General features: G+C 36.2%; 1 protein-coding gene across 1 annotated transcript; it reads right to left on the bottom strand.

Annotated features, from left to right (window-relative positions):
* Positions 1–6,861: 6,861 nt before the first annotated feature.
* On the bottom strand, positions 6,862–18,284 carry LOC132561367 (uncharacterized). The gene is made up of 5 exons (XM_060226092.1): positions 18,215–18,284; positions 16,404–16,566; positions 15,108–15,302; positions 10,263–10,345; positions 6,862–9,857 (listed from the first exon to the last, which is right to left on the bottom strand). Exons 2-5 carry the CDS (start codon positions 16,552–16,554, stop codon positions 9,819–9,821), a joined length of 468 nt encoding a protein of 155 aa, XP_060082075.1. The 5' UTR covers positions 16,555–16,566; positions 18,215–18,284; the 3' UTR covers positions 6,862–9,818.
* Positions 18,285–19,121: the final 837 nt, after the last annotated feature.

Below are 19,121 nucleotides of genomic sequence, written 5' to 3'. Positions count from 1 at the left end.
TTAATTAGTTACTATGGTTATAGATTTAGTTTATTTATTGCTGTTTATTAATTAGTTACCATGGTTATAGATTTAGTTTATTTATTGCTGTTTATTAATTAGTTACTATGGTTATAGATTCAGTTTATTTATTGCTGTTTATTAATTAGTTACCATGGTTATAGATTTAGTTTATTTATTGCTGTTTATTAATTAGTTACCATGGTTATAGATTTAGTTTATTTATTGCTGTTTATTAATTAGTTACCATGGTTATAGATTTAGTTTATTTATTGCTGTTTATTAATTAGTTACTATGGTTATAGATTTAGTTTATTTATTGCTGTTTATTAATTAGTTACCATGGTTATAGATTTAGTTTATTTATTGCTGTATATTAATCAGTTACCATGGTTATAGATTTAGTTTATTGCTGTTTATTAATTAGTTACCATGGTTATAGATTTAGTTTATTTATTGCTGTTTATTAATTAGTTACCATGGTTATAGATTTAGTTTATTTATTGCTGTTTATTAATTAGTTACTATGGTTATAGATTTAGTTTATTTATTGCTGTTTATTAATTAGTTACCATGGTTATAGATTTAGTTTATTTATTGCTGTTTATTAATTAGCTACCATGGTTATAGATTTAGTTTATTTATTGCTGTTTATTAATTAGTTACTATGGTTATAGATTTAGTTTATTTATTGCTGTTTATTAATTAGTTACCATGGTTATAGATTTAGTTTATTTATTGCTGTTTATTAATTAGCTACCATGGTTATAGATTTAGTTTATTGCTGTTTATTAATTAGTTACCATGGTTATAGATTTAGTTTATTTATTGCTGTTTATTAATTAGTTACCATGGTTATAGATTTAGTTTATTTATTGCTGTTTATTAATTAGTTACTATGGTTATAGATTTAGTTTATTTATTGCTGTTTATTAATTAGTTACTATGGTTATAGATTTAGTTTATTTATTGCTGTTTATTAATTAGTTACCATGGTTATAGATTTAGTTTATTTATTGCTGTTTATTAATTAGTTACTATGGTTATAGATTTAGTTTATTTATTGCTGTTTATTAATTAGCTACCATGGTTATAGATTTAGTTTATTGCTGTTTATTAATTAGTTACCATGGTTATAGATTAAGTTTATTTATTGCTGTTTATTAATTAGTTACCATGGTTATAGATTTAGTTTATTGCTGTTTATTAATTAGTTACTATGGTTATAGATTTAGTTTATTGCTGTTTATTAATTAGTTACCATGGTTATAGATTTAGTTTTTGCTTGATAATGTTCATTCTTTACATGATCTTTCTGTGACCTTTTATTAGGTTTTGACCATTTTAAAATCTAGTTTTCATCTGTTTGATTTTTTCATGTAGTTATGACCATCATTTTGGGGTATTTAGTTATCCTCAGAATTACGGTTATTTACGATAGAGAGATATAGAAAATGGTATAATGTCAGACTCCTGTGTGCTGATTAATGGACAGGTGAATTTAGATATAATCATTTTCTTCAGATCCAGATGGTTGTAAAATCAAACACTCTTGGTGTATGGAAGTGTTCCTATAACCAAATGTTTACCAACAACAGTAATTATACACGCCTCTTACTTTCATGTCATTCTACACAATCAAATAACTCAAAACCAAAGAAGATAGTTTGGATAAGTGAAGTTCCTATCAGATATAGACAGAGTCAAATACAATATTTGTCCACGATTTGCCATCTCCATCAGGCGAGTATCATTTTCTGGCCTACTGAAGTGTTATAGAAATTCCTACCTACATTATACTTTAAAAACAGAGACCAAATTATTTATCCAACAATAAGCCCATGTCTGGTAATGGGCCCACCCATATCTATTACTAATTAGTAAAACTAACAACAGTGGTTCTGTAATAAGCCCACTCATATCTATTACTAATTAGTCGAACTAACAACAGTGGTTCTGTAATAAGCCCACCCATATCTATTACTAATTAGTCGAACTAACAACAGTGGTTCTATAATAAGTCCACCCATATCTATTACTAATTAGTCGAACTAACAACTGTGGTTCTGTAATAAGCCCACTCATATCTATTACTAATTAGTCGAACTAACAACAGTGGTTCTGTAATAAGCCCACCCATATCTATTACTAATTAGTCGAACTAACAACAGTGGTTCTATAATAAGCCCACCCATATCTATTACTAATTAGTCGAACTAACAACTGTGGTTCTATAATAAGCCCACCCATATATATTACTAATTAGTAGAACTAACAACAGTGGTTCTGTAATAAGCCCACTCATATCTATTACTAATTAGTAAAACTAACAACAGTGGTTCTGTAATAAGCCCACTCATATCTATTACTAATTAGTAAAACTAACAACAGTGGTTCTGTAACAAGCCCACCCATACATTATGTAATTCCAGTAGAAATATCCACAAAACACTACTTTGTTCTGTAATAAGCTGATCTCCCTTTGTTTGCGACGAGGTGTTATGTCCCTCGGAAATTTAGTACAGGATCTATATATATACCTAAAGTGCATTAAATTACACATAGACATTCTTGTCATAAATCTTTTAATAAAATATTCTGGAATAATATAAACAGTTTCAGATATGTCAACCAATGCATGTCAACCTATGTACATCTATAAGGTAACATCATTTTCATCTGGACACTTCCAAATTTAAAAAACTGATCAGAAACAACCACACAAAATAATTAAGAAATCCTCCTCCTTGGATTTGTACTTTTCAATGATAATCATCCTCGATACTTTAGGGGTTACAAACACTTTTGTTCTCTGTACTCCTGGAACCATCCTCGATACTCCAGGGGTTACAAACACTTTCGTTCTCTGTATTCCTGGAACCATCCTCGATACTCCAGGGGTTACAAACACTTTCGTTCTCTGTACTCCTGGAACATATCATGGCAAAACTGAAGGCACAAGCCAAGTAATTTGATTGGTTCCAGTAGAAAACAAAAAAAACCCTGACCAATCACTGGCTGATACACATGGAACCTTCAATTTTACCATGACATCTTCCAGGGGTACAGAGAGCGAAAGTGATCGTAATACCTGGAGTATCAGGGGATGGTTCCTGGGGTACAGAGAGCGAAAGTGATTGTAATCCCTGGAGTATCGGGGGATGGTTCCTGTGGTACAGAGAGCAAAGGTGATTGTAATACCTGGAGTATCGTGGATGGTTCCTGGTGTACAGAGAGCGAAAGTGATTGTAATCCCTGGAGTATCAGGGGATGGTTCCTGTGGTACAGAGAGCGAAGGTGATCGTAATCCCTGGAGTATCAGGGGATGGTTCCTGTGGTACAGAGAGCGAAGGTGATCGTAATCCCTGGAGAATTGGGGATAGTTCCTGATGTACAGAGAGCGAGAGTGATCGTAATACCTGGAGTATCAGGGATGAATTATAATTAGCTTAACGAGACACAAATGTACAAATATAATTTTTAATTTTGCAAAATCATGGATATAAAATTGCTAAACTAAAGTATCAATACTACTATATCCATTAAGTACTGAAGACAAGAAATATGACAAAGTTTTAGTATCCATTTGGTTTTCCTTTACTAATTGAAGAATTAAAAAATCTTTAATACTTAATTACAGTACTGTTCATCAGTCTTCAACTTACACTTGTTTTGTCCCTTTGGCCAAAACAACAAAAATAAAAAAGAGGATCAAAGTTTGGTGTAAAGCTGAAATACACATTTTGTGTGTGTTTCAAAGATATCTATCCCCAGGCATAAATGTTTTCTGTGAGGCGAAGAGAAGCCCTGGGCACATATCCTGTGAACAGTTACATAGACAAATGTGTTAAAACCATACACCACTATCTTAATAAAATTCACAATCCATGTGGCTGCAATTTTACACAAATAATTCACAGAGCAATTTCTAACAAGCATAGATTCATCTATCAGCAGATGTTTCATAATAAATCATTTTACTAAGTTTATAGCTCTTTTCAGTAAGCTCTAAATCATAAACCAAAAAAACTCAAAAGAAAAATCCTCGTGACATAACATCATATTCAAAATTAACATAATTATATATGTACAAGTACAAAGTGATGAATGAATGCCACGAGTAAAAACGAGTTTTAATGCACAGAGAATATTTCAATTCTAGAGCAACTAACACTAGGAAAACACTCAAAAAATATCAGCACCTGGAGCATGTGTGAAATACATACTTTTGGAGTTTCATTTTGTCATTTAAAAAAATAAAATTGAGGGAAGATCTTGTAGTGTAAGATGGAAATATCAAGATTTAGTGGAAACCTATGTATCAGGGATGATGTCAGTAGAATCAGAAGTGATCAGAGAAGTGGTACAGAATGACATTTAAACATTCTACAGAAATCAAAGAAAGGGAATATGAAACCAAAGGAAACATTTTCTTCTTAAAAATGTAGTTTTATAGTCATGAAATCATATAAAGATAAGAAATGAAAAATAAAAGTAATCATAATCTATATTCTATTTTAAACAACTTGTTGTAGAGTCCTACCGCTACTGGGGATCTTCCCTCTTGTTTTACAAATTATTGTACACACACCAAACAGTTATATTATGTGGCAAAATAATACTTCTATGTGGTAAACAGTACCTCTGTACACGTGATGTGTAACAAATTACAGTACCTCTGTACACGTGATATGTAACAAATTACAGTACCACTGTACATGTGATATGTAACAAATTACAGTACCTCTGTACACGTGATATGTAACAAATTACAGTACCTCTGTACACGTGATATGTAACAAATTACAGTACCTCTGTACACGTGATATGTAACAAATTACAGTACCTCTGTACACGTGATATGTAACAAATTACAGTACCACTGTACATGTGATATGTAACAAATTACAGTACCTCTGTACACGTGATATGTAACAAATTACAGTACCTCTGTACACGTGATATGTAACAAATTACAGTACCTCTGTACACGTGATATGTAACAAATTACAGTACCACTGTACATGTGATATGTAACAAATTACAGTACCTCTGTTCATGTGATATGTAACAAATTACAGTACCTCTGTACATGTGATATGTAACAAATTACAGTACCTCTGTACACGTGATATGTAACAAATTACAGTACCTCTGTACACGTGATATGTAACAAATTACAGTACCTCTGTACACGTGATATGTAACAAATTACAGTACCTCCGTACACGTGATATGTAACAAATTACAGTACCAATGTACATGTGATATGTAACAAATTACAGTACCTCTGTACACGTGACATGTAACAAATTACAGTACCTCTGTACACGTGACATGTAACAAATTACAGCACCTCCGTACACGTGATATGTAACAAATTACAGTACCACTGTACATGTGATATGTAACAAATTACAGTACCTCTGTACACGTGATATGTAACAAATTACAGTACCTCTGTACACGTGATATGTAACAAATTACAGTACCTCTGTACACGTGATATGTAACAAATTACAGTACCTCTGTATACATGATATGTAACAAATTACAGTACCACTGTACATGTGATATGTAACAAATTACAGTAACTCTGTACACGTGATGTGTAACAAATTACAGTACCTCTGTACACGTGATATGTAACAAATTACAGTACCTCTGTACACGTGATATGTAACATGTACATTACATGGACTGATACACAAATATAGATGTGTACCAAACAGTACATCATCATAATCCACAAAAAATTACATCATATCTAACAAGAGATCCCAGAGGGATCTTGGCGCCCACCATTTGAGGATCTGTTTTCAGTTCTTGAAGATTTGTTTATTTTTTTGTTTGTTTGTTATAGGTGTTGTAAATGTTCATGAACTGGTCTTCATTGAATGTACTCAATGATGGCACAAGATATTTTTATTAAGCACCTATTAGCAAATATCATTTGAAAAAGATCCCAAAGTATTATTAGATAGCAGTCAGTTACAGGTAGATAATGGACAATATGCTTGTGCTGTATTACTGTCGACATCCAAGATGGCTGCCTGTGGGCCACCTTGATTTCAAATCAGTCCAAAAAAGGTACAATGCACAACAAGGGACCAAGGGAAACCAATATCTATGAAATAGGATCCATCCAGTACTTTCCAAGAAATAGCAGTAACAAACTTTTACTTCCAAAATCCAAGATGGCTGCCTGTCGGCCATCTTGAATTCGAATCAGTCCAAAAAAGGTACAATGCACAACTAGGGACCAAGGGGAAACTGCATATGAAATTTGAGGAATATCCATCCAGTACTTTCTCAGAAATAGCGGTAACAAACTTTTATATCCAAAATCCAAGATGGCCACCTGTCGGCCATCTTGAATTCGAATCAGTCCAAAAAAGGTACAATGCACAACTAGGGACTAAGGGGAAACTGCATATGAAATTTGAGAAAGATCCATCCAGTACTTTTCCAGAAATAGCGGTAACAAACTTTTACTTCCAAAATCCAAGATGGCCATCTGTCGGCCATCTTGAATTCGAATCAGTCCAAAAAAGGTACAATGCACAACAAGGGACTAAGGGGAAACTGCATACGAAATTTGAGAAAGATCCATCCAGTACTTTCCAAGAAATAGCAGTAACAAACTTTTACTTCCAAAATCCAAGATGGCTGCCTGTCGGCCATCTTGAATTCGAATCAGTCCAAAAAAGGTACAATGCACAACTAGGGACCAAGGGGAAACTGCATATGAAATTTGAGGAATATCCATCCTGTACTTTCTCAGAAATAGCAGTAACAAACTTTTACATCCAAAATCCAAGATGGCCACCTGTCGGCCATCTTGAATTCGAATCAGTCCAAAAAAGGTACAATGCACAACTAGGGACTAAGGGGAAACTGCATATGAAATTTGAGAAAGATCCATCCAGTACTTTTCCAGAAATAGCGGTAACAAACTTTTACTTCCAAAATCCAAGATGGCCATCTGTCGGCCATCTTGAATTCGAATCAGTCCAAAAAAGGTACAATGCACAACAAGGGACTAAGGGGAAACTGCATACGAAATTTGAGAAAGATCCATCCAGTACTTTCCAAGAAATAGCAGTAACAAACTTTTACTTCCAAAATCCAAGATGGCTGCCTGTCGGCCATCTTGAATTCGAATCAGTCCAAAAAAGGTACAATGCACAACTAGGGACCAAGGGGAAACTGCATATGAAATTTGAGAAAGATCCATCCAGTACTTTTCCAGAAATAGCGGTAACAAACTTTTACTTCCAAAATCCAAGATGGCCACCTGTCGGTCATCTTGAATGCGAATCAGTTAAAGAAAGGTACAATGCACAACTAGGGACCAAGGGGAACCTGCATATGAAATTTGAGAAAGATCCATCCAGTACTTTTCCAGAAATAGCGGTAACAAGAATTGTTTATGGACGGACGGACGCCTAGACAGACGGACCACGGACGCAGGGCGATTTGAATAACCCACCATCTATTAGATGTGGGCTAAATATAGCAAAGCCAATATCCTATTAAAGCTTATAATTGTTAAAGATTATAAGGGAATGATCATTACATGTATAACGTCACACATTTACGGTTATGATACCAATTCATCACGAACCACATCACTGTATATGTTATCTTAATACAGACCACTTTGATTCAACAATGCAACAAATGAAACATTATACAATTCTAGTGAGCAATATGTTTTCTATACTTCAGGTAGGTGCAATGTTGACAATTATAACTGAAAATTTTTAATATCTTTTTACCCAAAGTTAAAGCAACTTAGACTAATGAATATCACTGTGGAGCTTTTGGAAGTTTGGATCTTAAGGCAGTTGACAGCAAGAAACCTTATCACATTTAATCAGGGATTCCACCCTAATTGAACTGCACCACCCAATCATCTTTGGTGAGGATCATCAATTTGCAATCATTATATCCACAGGTTTTAGAAAACATTTCTGATTATATATCAATTTTTTCTTTTCTGACTTACATTTCCATTATAAATACTGACTCATTCTCACTCTTCCTGATTAATTTAGCCGATATCCTTGTAAAACATATAAATTAAATATATTACTATAACATTTTACTTTCTTTGTGTCAAATTATTTCAAGATCATTGTTTTTGTGTTCAATAACATTGAACAATGCAGTTATAGATCATTATAGCATTAGCCTTCAATAAGTTCAGGGGTCGTTTGTATTCAGTGTCAGGGGATGGACTTATTAAGGAAATAGCATTAGTTTACAATTTTACTGAATAGCTATATATACATTATATGGGTGGACTTATTACCAGGTATGGGTGGACTTATTACCAGGTATGGGTGGACTTATTATCAGATAGGGTGGACTTATTACCAGGTATGGGTGGACTTATAATCAGATAGGGTGGACTTATTACCAGGTATGGGTGGACTTATTATCAGGTATGGGTCGACTTATAAGCAGGTATGGGTGGACTTATTATCAGGTATGGGTGGACTTATTATCAGGTATGGGTGGACTTATTATCAGGTATGGGTGGACTTATAACCAGGTATGGGTGGACTTATTATCAGGTATGGGTCGACTTATTATCAGGTATGAGTGGACTTATTACCAGGTATGAGTGGACTTATTATCAGGTATGGGGTGGACTTATTATCAGGTATGGGTGGACTTATTATCAGATAGGGTGGACTTATTACCAGGTATGGGTGGACTTATTATCAGATAGGGTGGACTTATTATCAGATAGGGTGGACTTATTATCAGATAGGGTGGACTTATTACCAGGTATGGGTCGACTTATCACCAGGTATGGGTGGACTTATTATCAGGTATGGGGTCGACTTATTATCAGGTATGGGTGGACTTATTATCAGATAGGGTGGACTTATTATCAGATAGGGTGGACTTATTATCAGATAGGGTGGACTTATTACCAGGTATGGGTGGACTTATTACCAGGTATGGGGTGGACTTATTATCAGGTATGGGTCGACTTATCACCAGGTATGGGGTGGACTTATTACCAGGTATGGGTGGACTTATTATCAGGTATGGGTCGACTTATCACCAGGTATGGGGTGGACTTATAACCAGGTATGGGTGGACTTATTATCAGATAGGGTGGACTTATTACCAGATATGGGTGGACTTATTACCAGGTATGGGTGGACTTATAACCAGGTATGGGTGGACTTATAACCAGGTATGGTTGGCCTTATAACCAGGTATGGGTGGACTTATAACCAGGTATGGGTGGACTTATTATCAGGTATGGGTGGACTTATAACCAGGTATGGGTGGACTTATAACCAGGTATGGTTGGCCATATCACCAGATATGGGTGGGCTTATTACCAGGTTTAGGCTTATTGACAAATACATATAGTAGGTATAACACAAGTTTGTTTATGATTCTAAAGGTCATACAGGCACCGTTTTAAACAAATACAGTAGCTGACTACTGTAGTATTAATCAGTATAGCACCTTCTGTGTCACCACGAACACCAACACACAGACTATGTTTAGCAGGTCCAGTATTGTATAATGCACCTATTTGAGGACCAAGAAACACTTAAATGGCTTTTGTACAATACAGTTGAGTCACAAATAGCACCATCCATGTCACCAGCACACATCATTACAAAGCTAGTGCTGGTGTGTCAACACAAGTTCACTGATATGGAGTATGGAACTGTCTTTGTCACTAAATACATCTGGAAATCTTCTGTACATGTAACCGGTCAGCTTTAGGCATTTACATGAAGTCAACTCCCTTCTAAAGCGGTACCTGGTGGAGGAATGTACTAAATGGAATACAGTACAGCTTGTATCACAGCCAAGTCCTGTAATGAGAAAGTAGCAGTCTATACATGTAATACTTTGAGACTCGTCAGGTTGTAGAATAAGGATACTCCACCTGAGGGGTCACACTATATCGTAAAGACCCTGAGGGTTTTACCATATTTTGTGACCTCGAGGATGAATATCCCATCTTCCATCTGGACATATGTCGTATGCATCTAACTGATTTTAATAGCAGGGATAATTTTTTGTTAACAAATCTACACAGTGACTTTCTCAGTGAAATGAAATAAATATTTACAACTAAAACATTTTCTGTCGTACACCTTTTCTGCATCTTTTTTTCCATGGTTCAAATGTTTGTGTTGTGACTGAAAGCTTGATGTTAAAGGGTGTGTAATATACCGATGATCTTTCTGAGCAGGTACATATATGTGATAACATACCTGTGGACAGGTGAAGAGAATAGACTGTGCTATAAATAGCTCTTTCTTTGCTTTGTCGTACCTCCACATGTGTAACACATGACCTATATAAAATATAAATGTTTAAGAAATCTCTAAACCAGTAAAGATCAGAATATTATAATCAAATTCCATCTTTATAATAATCTACAATGATAAATCAGATTTATACTAGAAGCACAGTCACTAAAGTCTTATCTACAATGATAGATCAGATTTATACTAAAACCACATTCACTAAAGTCTTATCTACAATGATAGATCAGATTTATACTAAAACCACAGTCACTTAAGTCTTATCTACAATGATAGATCAGATTTATACTAGAAGCACATTCACTAAAGTCTTATCTACAATGATATATCAGATTTATACTAAAACCACAGTCACTTAAGTCTTATCTACAATGATAGATCAGATTTATACTAGAAGCACATTCACTAAAGTCTTATCTACAATGATAGATCAGATTTATACTAAAACCACAGTCACTTAAGTCTTATCTACAATGATAGATCAGATTTATACTAGAAGCACAGTCACTAAAGTCTTATCTACAATGATAGATCAGATTTATACTAAAACCACAGTCACTAAAGTCTTATCTACAATGATAGATCAGATTTATACTAAAACCACATTCACTAAAGTCTTATCTACAATGATAGATCAGATTTATACTAAAACCACATTCACTAAAGTCTTATCTACAATGATAGATCAGATTTATACTAAAACCACATTCACTAAAGTCTTATCTACAATGATAGATCAGATTTATACTAAAACCACAGTCACTTAAGTCTTATCTACAATGATAGATCAGATTTATACTAAAACCACAGTCACTTAAGTCTTATCTACAATGATAGATCAGATTTATACTAGAAGCACATTCACTAAAGTCTTATCTACAATGATATATCAGATTTATACTAAAACCACAGTCACTTAAGTCTTATCTACAATGATAGATCAGATTTATACTAGAAGCACATTCACTAAAGTCTTATCTACAATGATAGATCAGATTTATACTAAAACCACAGTCACTAAAGTCTTATCTACAATGATAGATCAGATTTATACTAGAAGCACAGTCACCTAAGTCTTATCTACAATGATAGATCAGATTTATACTAAAACCACAGTCACTAAAGTCTTATCTACAATGATAGATCAGATTTATACTAGAAGCACATTCACTTAAGTCTAAGTAACACAACATGTATCCTACATAATAATACCACTCTGAACCATTAAGAGAAAGACAAACTCATGTTAGTATGTAAATATCTGGTATGACTTCTTTTCCTCATAGACATGTCACTGTTTTATCAATTCTAGAATGTGTGAAATAAACTTTGTGATAACTAACTGGAGTCTAAGATGTCCAAACGGGCCTTGCTAATCTGAAACTCTGTTGACATAAGTCCAGACTGGCCTCACCAATCTGAAACTCTGTTGACATAAGTCCAGACTGGCCTCACCAATCTGAAACTCTGTTGATATGAGTCCAGACTGGCCTCACCAATCTGAAACTCTGTTGACATAAGTCCAGACTGGCCTCACCAATCTGAAACTCTGTTGATATGAGTCCAGACTGGCCTCACCAATCTGAAACTCTGTTGATATGAGTCCAGACTGGCCTCACCAATCTGAAACTCTGTTGACAGAAGTCCAGACTGGCCTCACCAATCTGAAACTCTGTTGACATAAGTCCAGACTGGCCTCACCAATCTGAAACTCTGTTGACATAAGTCCAGACTGGCCTCACCAATCTGAAACTCTGTTGACAGAAGTCCAGACTGGCCTCACCAATCTGAAACTCTGTTGATATGAGTCCAGACTGGCCTCACCAATCTGAAACTCTGTTGATATGAGTCCAGACTGGCCTCACCAATCTGAAACTTTGTTGACAGAAGTCCAGACTGGCCTCACTAATCTGAAACTCTGTTGACATAAGTCCAGACTGGCCTCACTAATCTGAAACTCTGTTGACAGAAGTCCAGACTGGCCTCACTAATCTGAAACTCTGTTGACAGAAGTCCAGACTGGCCTCACCAATCTGAAACTTTGTTGACAGAAGTCCAGACTGGCCTCACTAATCTGAAACTCTGTTGACAGAAGTCCAGACTGGCCTCACTAATCTGAAACTTTGTTGACAGAAGTCCAGACTGGCCTCACCAATCTGAAACTTTGTTGACAGAAGTCCAGACTGGCCTCACCAATCTGAAACTTTGTTGACAGAAGTCCAGACTGGCCTCACTAATCTGAAACTCTGTTGACATAAGTCCAGACTGGCCTCACTAATCTGAAACTCTGTTGACAGAAGTCCAGACTGGCCTCACTAATCTGAAACTTTGTTGACAGAAGTCCAGACTGGCCTCACCAATCTGAAACTTTGTTGATATGAGTCCAGACTGGCCTCACTAATCTGAAACTTTGTTGATATGAGTCCAGACTGGCCTCACCAATCTGAAACTCTGTTGATATGAGTCCAGACTGGCCTCACTAATCTGAAACTCTGTTGATATGAGTCCAGACTGGCCTCACTAATCTGAAACTTTGTTGATATGAGTCCAGACTGGCCTCACTAATCTGAAACTCTGTTGATATGAGTCCAGACTGGCCTCACTAATCTGAAACTTTGTTGACAGAAGTCCAGACTGGCCTCACTAATCTGAAACTTTGTTGACATGAGTCCAGACTGGCCTCACTAATCTGAAACTCTGTTGACAGAAGTCCAGACTGGCCTCACCAATCTGAAACTTTGTTGACAGAAGTCCAGACTGGCCTCACTAATCTGAAACTCTGTTGACAGAAGTCCAGACTGGCCTCACTAATCTGAAACTCTGTTGATATGAGTCCAGACTGGCCTCACCAATCTGAAACTTTGTTGACAGAAGTCCAGACTGGCCTCACCAATCTGAAACTCTATTGACATAAGTCCAGACTGGCCTCACCAATCTGAAACTCTATTGACATAAGTCCAGACTGGCCTCACCAATCTCACCAATCTGAAACTCTGTTGATATGAGTCCAGACTGGCCTCACTAATCTGAAACTTTGTTGATATGAGTCCAGACTGGCCTCACCAATCTGAAACTTTGTTGACAGAAGTCCAGACTGGCCTCACTAATCTGAAACTCTGTTGATATGAGTCCAGACTGGCCTCACCAATCTGAAACTCTGTTGACAGAAGTCCAGACTGGCCTCACTAATCTGAAACTCTGTTGACAGAAGTCCAGACTGGCCTCACTAATCTGAAACTCTGTTGACAGAAGTCCAGACTGGCCTCACTAATCTGAAACTCTGTTGATATGAGTCCAGACTGGCCTCACCAATCTGAAACTCTGTTGACAGTCTGTCTGTTGATATGAGTCCAGACTGGCCTCACCAATCTGAAACTCTGTTGACATAAGTCCAGACTGGCCTCACCAATCTGAAACTCTGTTGATATGAGTCCAGACTGGCCTCACTAATCTGAAACTCTGTTGACAGAAGTCCAGACTGGCCTCACTAATCTGAAACTCTGTCCAGACTGGCCTCACATCTGAAACTCTGTGGCCTCACCAATCTGAAACTCTTGTTGACATGAAGTCCAGACTGGCCTCACCAATCTGAAACTCTGTTCTGACTTGATATGAGTCCAGACTGTCACCAATCTGATAAGTCCAGACTGGCCTCACCAATCTGAAACTCTGTTGACATATCTGGCCTCACCAATCTGAAACTTTGTTGACAGAAGTCCAGACTGGCCTCACTAATCTGAAACTCTGTTGATATGAGTCCAGACTGGCCTCACTAATCTGAAACTCTGTTGATATGAGTCCAGACTGGCCTCACCAATCTGAAACTCTGTTGATATGAGTCCAGACTGGCCTCACCAATCTGAAACTCTGTTGATATGAGTCCAGACTGGCCTCACTAATCTGAAACTCTGTTGATATGAGTCCAGACTGGCCTCACCAATCTGAAACTCTGTTGATATGAGTCCAGACTGGCCTCACCAATCTGAAACTCTGTTGATATGAGTCCAGACTGGCCTCACTGAAACTCTGTTGATATGAGTCCAGACTGGCCTCACTAATCTGAAACTCTGTTGATATGAGTCCAGACTGGCCTCACCAATCTGAAACTCTGTTGATATGAGTCCAGACTGGCCTCACCAATCTGAAACTCTGTTGATATGAGTCCAGACTGGCCTCACCAATCTGAAACTCTGTTGATATGAGTCCAGACTGGCCTCACCAATCTGAAACTCTGTTGATATGAGTCCAGACTGGCCTCACCAATCTGAAACTCTGTTGATATGAGTCCAGACTGGCCTCACCAATCTGAAACTCTGTTGATATGAGTCCAGACTGGCCTCACTAATCTGAAACTCTGTTGATATGAGTCCAGACTGGCCTCACCAATCTGAAACTCTGTTGATATGAGTCCAGACTGGCCTCACCAATCTGAAACTCTGTTGATATGAGTCCAGACTGGCCTCACCAATCTGAAACTCTGTTGATATGAGTCCAGACTGGCCTCACTAATCTGAAACTTTGTTGAAGTATGTCTAAACGTTATGGTCACCTTTTCTGTATTAAATCATAGAGGTATTAATCTGTATAATCCAGACCATGTCTATGTTTTATAAATAAAAAATCAATTTACAGACTTCAAACTCGAAGTTGGGGTGGGTTTATTACAGAACATTGAAATAAAATTAAATATGTTGATAATGTTAACGAAATACTATATAGGTGGGCTTGAACATAACATGTACTAAGATCTACCAAAACCTTTTTGCCACTGCAGTGACAACTGTTCTTTACCTTGAACTGAATTTGAGTAGTTTCCATAAGCATCTGCAACAAAAAATGAGCCCTCAGAGACACTGAACTGTTCATACTTCACTAAGTTCACGAAAATATCCTGGACTAAAGGCTTGAAGAGTGATGTCCCAGTCGATCGCCAGGATTCTGTGATATAAGTTGTCTCATTCTTTCTCACTGGCAAGAATTTCCTACCTGTAATCAAAAAATATTCCATACCAATACATTAGATATACTCTCTTTCTTGGCAAGAACAAGGGGTGATAACTCTTCCAACAATTCCATGAGATTAATCTAAAAGTACAAGAGGAGATCTCTGGACAAAAAACAGTTTGTTTGCTAGGTTTATCCCCTTGGTAACAGTCAGGGTAATTCTATGGCGAGGTTATCTTGAACTAGCTGGTGGTTACCTCACTGAACAACACATGAGAGGCCCATCACATGCTATCCAGAGCTCGTCAATTTTTCAGCTGCCTAATTAGAAACACAAACTACCACAGGTAAACCTTTTCATCATATTGTGAAGTAGAACACCCTATGGATTGATGTATTATTTACAACAAATGGACATACCAAAGAATTACACTATACAATAAAATATGTCTCATCCAAATGTGTATTAAAATAACCCACAACATAGTCATTAAAATCCCTCGCCTGTGTTCATTAGTAAAATAAACCATGACATAGTCATTAAAATCCCTCGCCTGTGTTCATTAGTAAAATAACCCACGACATAGTCATTAAAATCCGTCGCCTGTGTTCATTAGTAAAATAACCCATGACATAGTCGTCAAAATCCCTCGCCTGTGTTCATTAGTAAAATAACCCACAACATAGTCATCAAAATCCCTCGCCTGTGTTCATTAGTAAAATAACCCACGACATAGTCATCAAAATCCCTTGCCTGTGTTCATTAGTAAAATAACCCACGACATAGTCATCAAAATCCCTCACCTGTGTTCATTAGTAAAATATATACATTTAAAGGAAGCAACATGGAAAACTGGAATACATATCAGCTAATCAGGTCACAGTAGCCTCATTAAATATGTGCAGAATTTGCCATTAATCAAACTTCGGCAAGGGATTAAGGTAACAGGTGTACTAACCAAGTTTCATCAAATCTGACCAGTCCTTCAAATGATATCACTTAGAAAGCAGCATCCGGACGGCTGGATGGAAGGACGTACAGAAGGAATTCTTTTTGGCAGAGGATAAAAACTCTAAACACTACTAACAGATGCTCTGAAACACATTCCTCAATTTACTGAAATAAAATAGAATTTTACTTACCACAAGAACAGGGAGGAACTCCATGTGACTGTTGGTTGATTTCCTCCAGGGACTCATCCATCCTCTGTCGTTTAGAACTTTGGTGTGATACATCCATCACGTTGGGCCACACATTGCTGTTATTGTTGTTTAAGGGAATGAAAGTACTCATCTCTGACTGAAACTGTAAAACAACATTAAATTATATTTAATTCTTACATTCTTCTGTTAGTACTGCTTTGCTATGTTGTCTTGTAGCAGGTGTACATCATAATCACCCTATAAAAACCACTAATGTTTTCCTGAAAAGCTTTGTCATTTACACCGACAATAAAAACCAAAGCAATGTTTTTCAACGCTTCTGTCTTTGATTTCCTGACAGTTTGGTACGTTGGCTGGACCAGTAGTTTTGAAGGTGAACGGTTTACACTGTCCTTTTAGTACGCTTGGATAAAGTTGATGTTTAACTTTTTTCTAATTAGTTATATCAGCATGGTTTAGATATTAAGCTGCGAGATGGACCACTTTAAAGAACATTATATATCTATACAGGTTTTGTTTATTTCTTCATTTTTTTCATATTTTTCTCTTTTTTCATTTTGCAAAAAGCAACATGCATCACATTTATTTTCCTGGAATTCTTTCATAATAATTCAATTACTTTGTTTGAAAAAATGCACCTACTGTATAAAGCCATTGTGGACACTAAACTTCCTAGTAAGATCTTCTGTACCCACAACTTTTACACTGATCCTGAAGACAGCCACAGCTCAGATTCTTTAAAGAAGCATCTCATTTTCTGAATGCAACCCCTTGCTTACCAAGTCTGTTATTCTAACAATGAACTCAAACACAGACTCAAAAAGTCAGTGGTACTCTCAACTTCTACATAGAGAGTACCGTAAAACTACCAAACTGAAAAACTACAACTGCATATAAATCTGTAACCCTGGTAAATACTAGCTCCAATATATAGATAAGCTAACAAGAACTTCTCTTCAGTTTGATCGGTTGTGTCAAACTAATAAGCCAGAGGTTCCAGGTTCGAATCTTAGCAGAGGCATTGAAATATATAATGAACTGTGGCCTTACATATACGTCTAAGACCCATGTAGGTACACTGCCAAATTTGGGAGTGACAAATATGGATCCACTATGTACTGTGCTTACTGTACTAAGTATAAATGCTAAATGATCAGGACAATCACAATTAAGATTATTGTCAAATTTCAGCAAATACTTGACTGATAAATCTAACATATATATAGTGATCGTATATATATATGGTTATTGATGTCAGCTTATATATATATATAGAAACTGGAAAATAGTGTGCCGATCACTAACATACATTAACATATACTAATATAATAATGTTATATTGTTTCTGGTCTGGGCAACTCTATAAAAATGTACATTTAAACAGCTGACAATAGCATGGTGTCATACCACAACACAAAGGATGTCACAGATAAAATATTCCGGTTTGAGGAGACACGTAAAATGTAAGACAAACCCGTGACGGTATGACATCCGCGTAAAGGTCATTAAAAATTAACAATTATAAAACTATAAATTTGAGAAAACACTCTAGAACATATCATAGTAAAATTGTAATATTCTGTACGTTTAAACCAGATAATCAGAATACAACGCTACAGGCTTTTAAGGTGAATGCCATCTAATTTTGGACTGTAAATAAAACCATAAACAAGTTACCTGTGTATGTTTATACCTGAAGTTTGAAGTCTTTGTTCAAGTTTTGTCGAGGAGATAGCTACATTCTTGGCGAAATGTATCATTTTTGGAATTCATATACTCCGTTTACTTACCGAGATAACACTGAAACGTTCTAGATGTCTGCCCTTGTCAAATGTGAACTCTCGTCAATCGTTGTGTATTAAGCGCCAGTTCCCTCCATTATTTACAACTAAAGTAGGTCATGTGTCTATTTTTAGATGGACACATTTCGATGTCATGAAGCGTTAATCGTACAGTTGAAGACTTATATTTGAAAATGTAAACTTGTTTTGATCTAGCTTTTCTCTCTCTCTCCGCAATTGTGCTTAATCAATATCAATGTGTGAAGCGAGTGAGCTCCACTTCCGGTATTTATTTACTTTCGTTTTGCCAGGATGGCTGCTGTACGCCTACAGTATTGGGTAATTGATGATAATTACCAGAAAAAGAAAATAGATGCATTAGTGTAACCATAAACAGAGAATTGGATATTTTGTCAAAACAACAGTCAATATAGTTCTGTTTACGCTTCACGTTGCCGATTTTCAATACGCATGGTCTATTCCGTATATCTATATAGTGAACACATTTTACCAGTGGCTCAGTTTATTAATGAACACTGAAGGCACACAGAATTTCTGCTGATTTTCTTTCTTTTCCTTTTTGATAAATCATATCGAAGCATACTGTCAGAAAGTAATTTATTTCAGATGGTATTAATTTTCCTTCTATTCATTTTATGTCTGTTCTCAGGTAAATAACAGATATATTGAACCCTACCAGTCCAAAGGAGGACATTCAGGATTCCAATTCCTTTCTTACGACATTTCATGACCTCACCTTTCCCATGAAGTTTGTTCTATCTATAAGTCTACATACCAGTATTTATGTTTGACACGGTCCAGTGTACAATATATCAGAGGTTGAGAAATAATGAAATCTCCTAATTTCCCCTCTGCCGTATATTTGGGCCCAAATTTAATACATCAATGAAGGATG

Source organism: Ylistrum balloti, unplaced genomic scaffold (genome assembly GCF_031769215.1).
Source record: "Ylistrum balloti isolate Yb309-2 unplaced genomic scaffold, AGI_CSIRO_Ybal_v1 Utg371196, whole genome shotgun sequence".
NCBI classification, from domain to species: domain Eukaryota; kingdom Metazoa; phylum Mollusca; class Bivalvia; order Pectinida; family Pectinidae; genus Ylistrum; species Ylistrum balloti.
Note: the sequence above shows the minus strand (reverse complement) of the source record. Positions and strands in the feature narration are given on the sequence as shown.

Bases quoted from the DNA above. Each gene is read 5' to 3' on its own strand.
- LOC132561367 (XM_060226092.1), bottom strand. From the start codon at position 16,554: ATGAGTACTTTCATTCCCTTAAACAACAATAACAGCAATGTGTGGCCC. The intron at 15,303-16,403 runs GTAAGTAAAATT...TTTTGATTACAG, and splicing joins AGTTCCTCCCTGTTCTTGTG to GTAGGAAATTCTTGCCAGTG. The intron at 9,858-10,262 runs GTATGTTATCAC...TTCTCATTACAG, and splicing joins TTCTCTTCACCTGTCCACAG to GACTTGGCTGTGATACAAGC.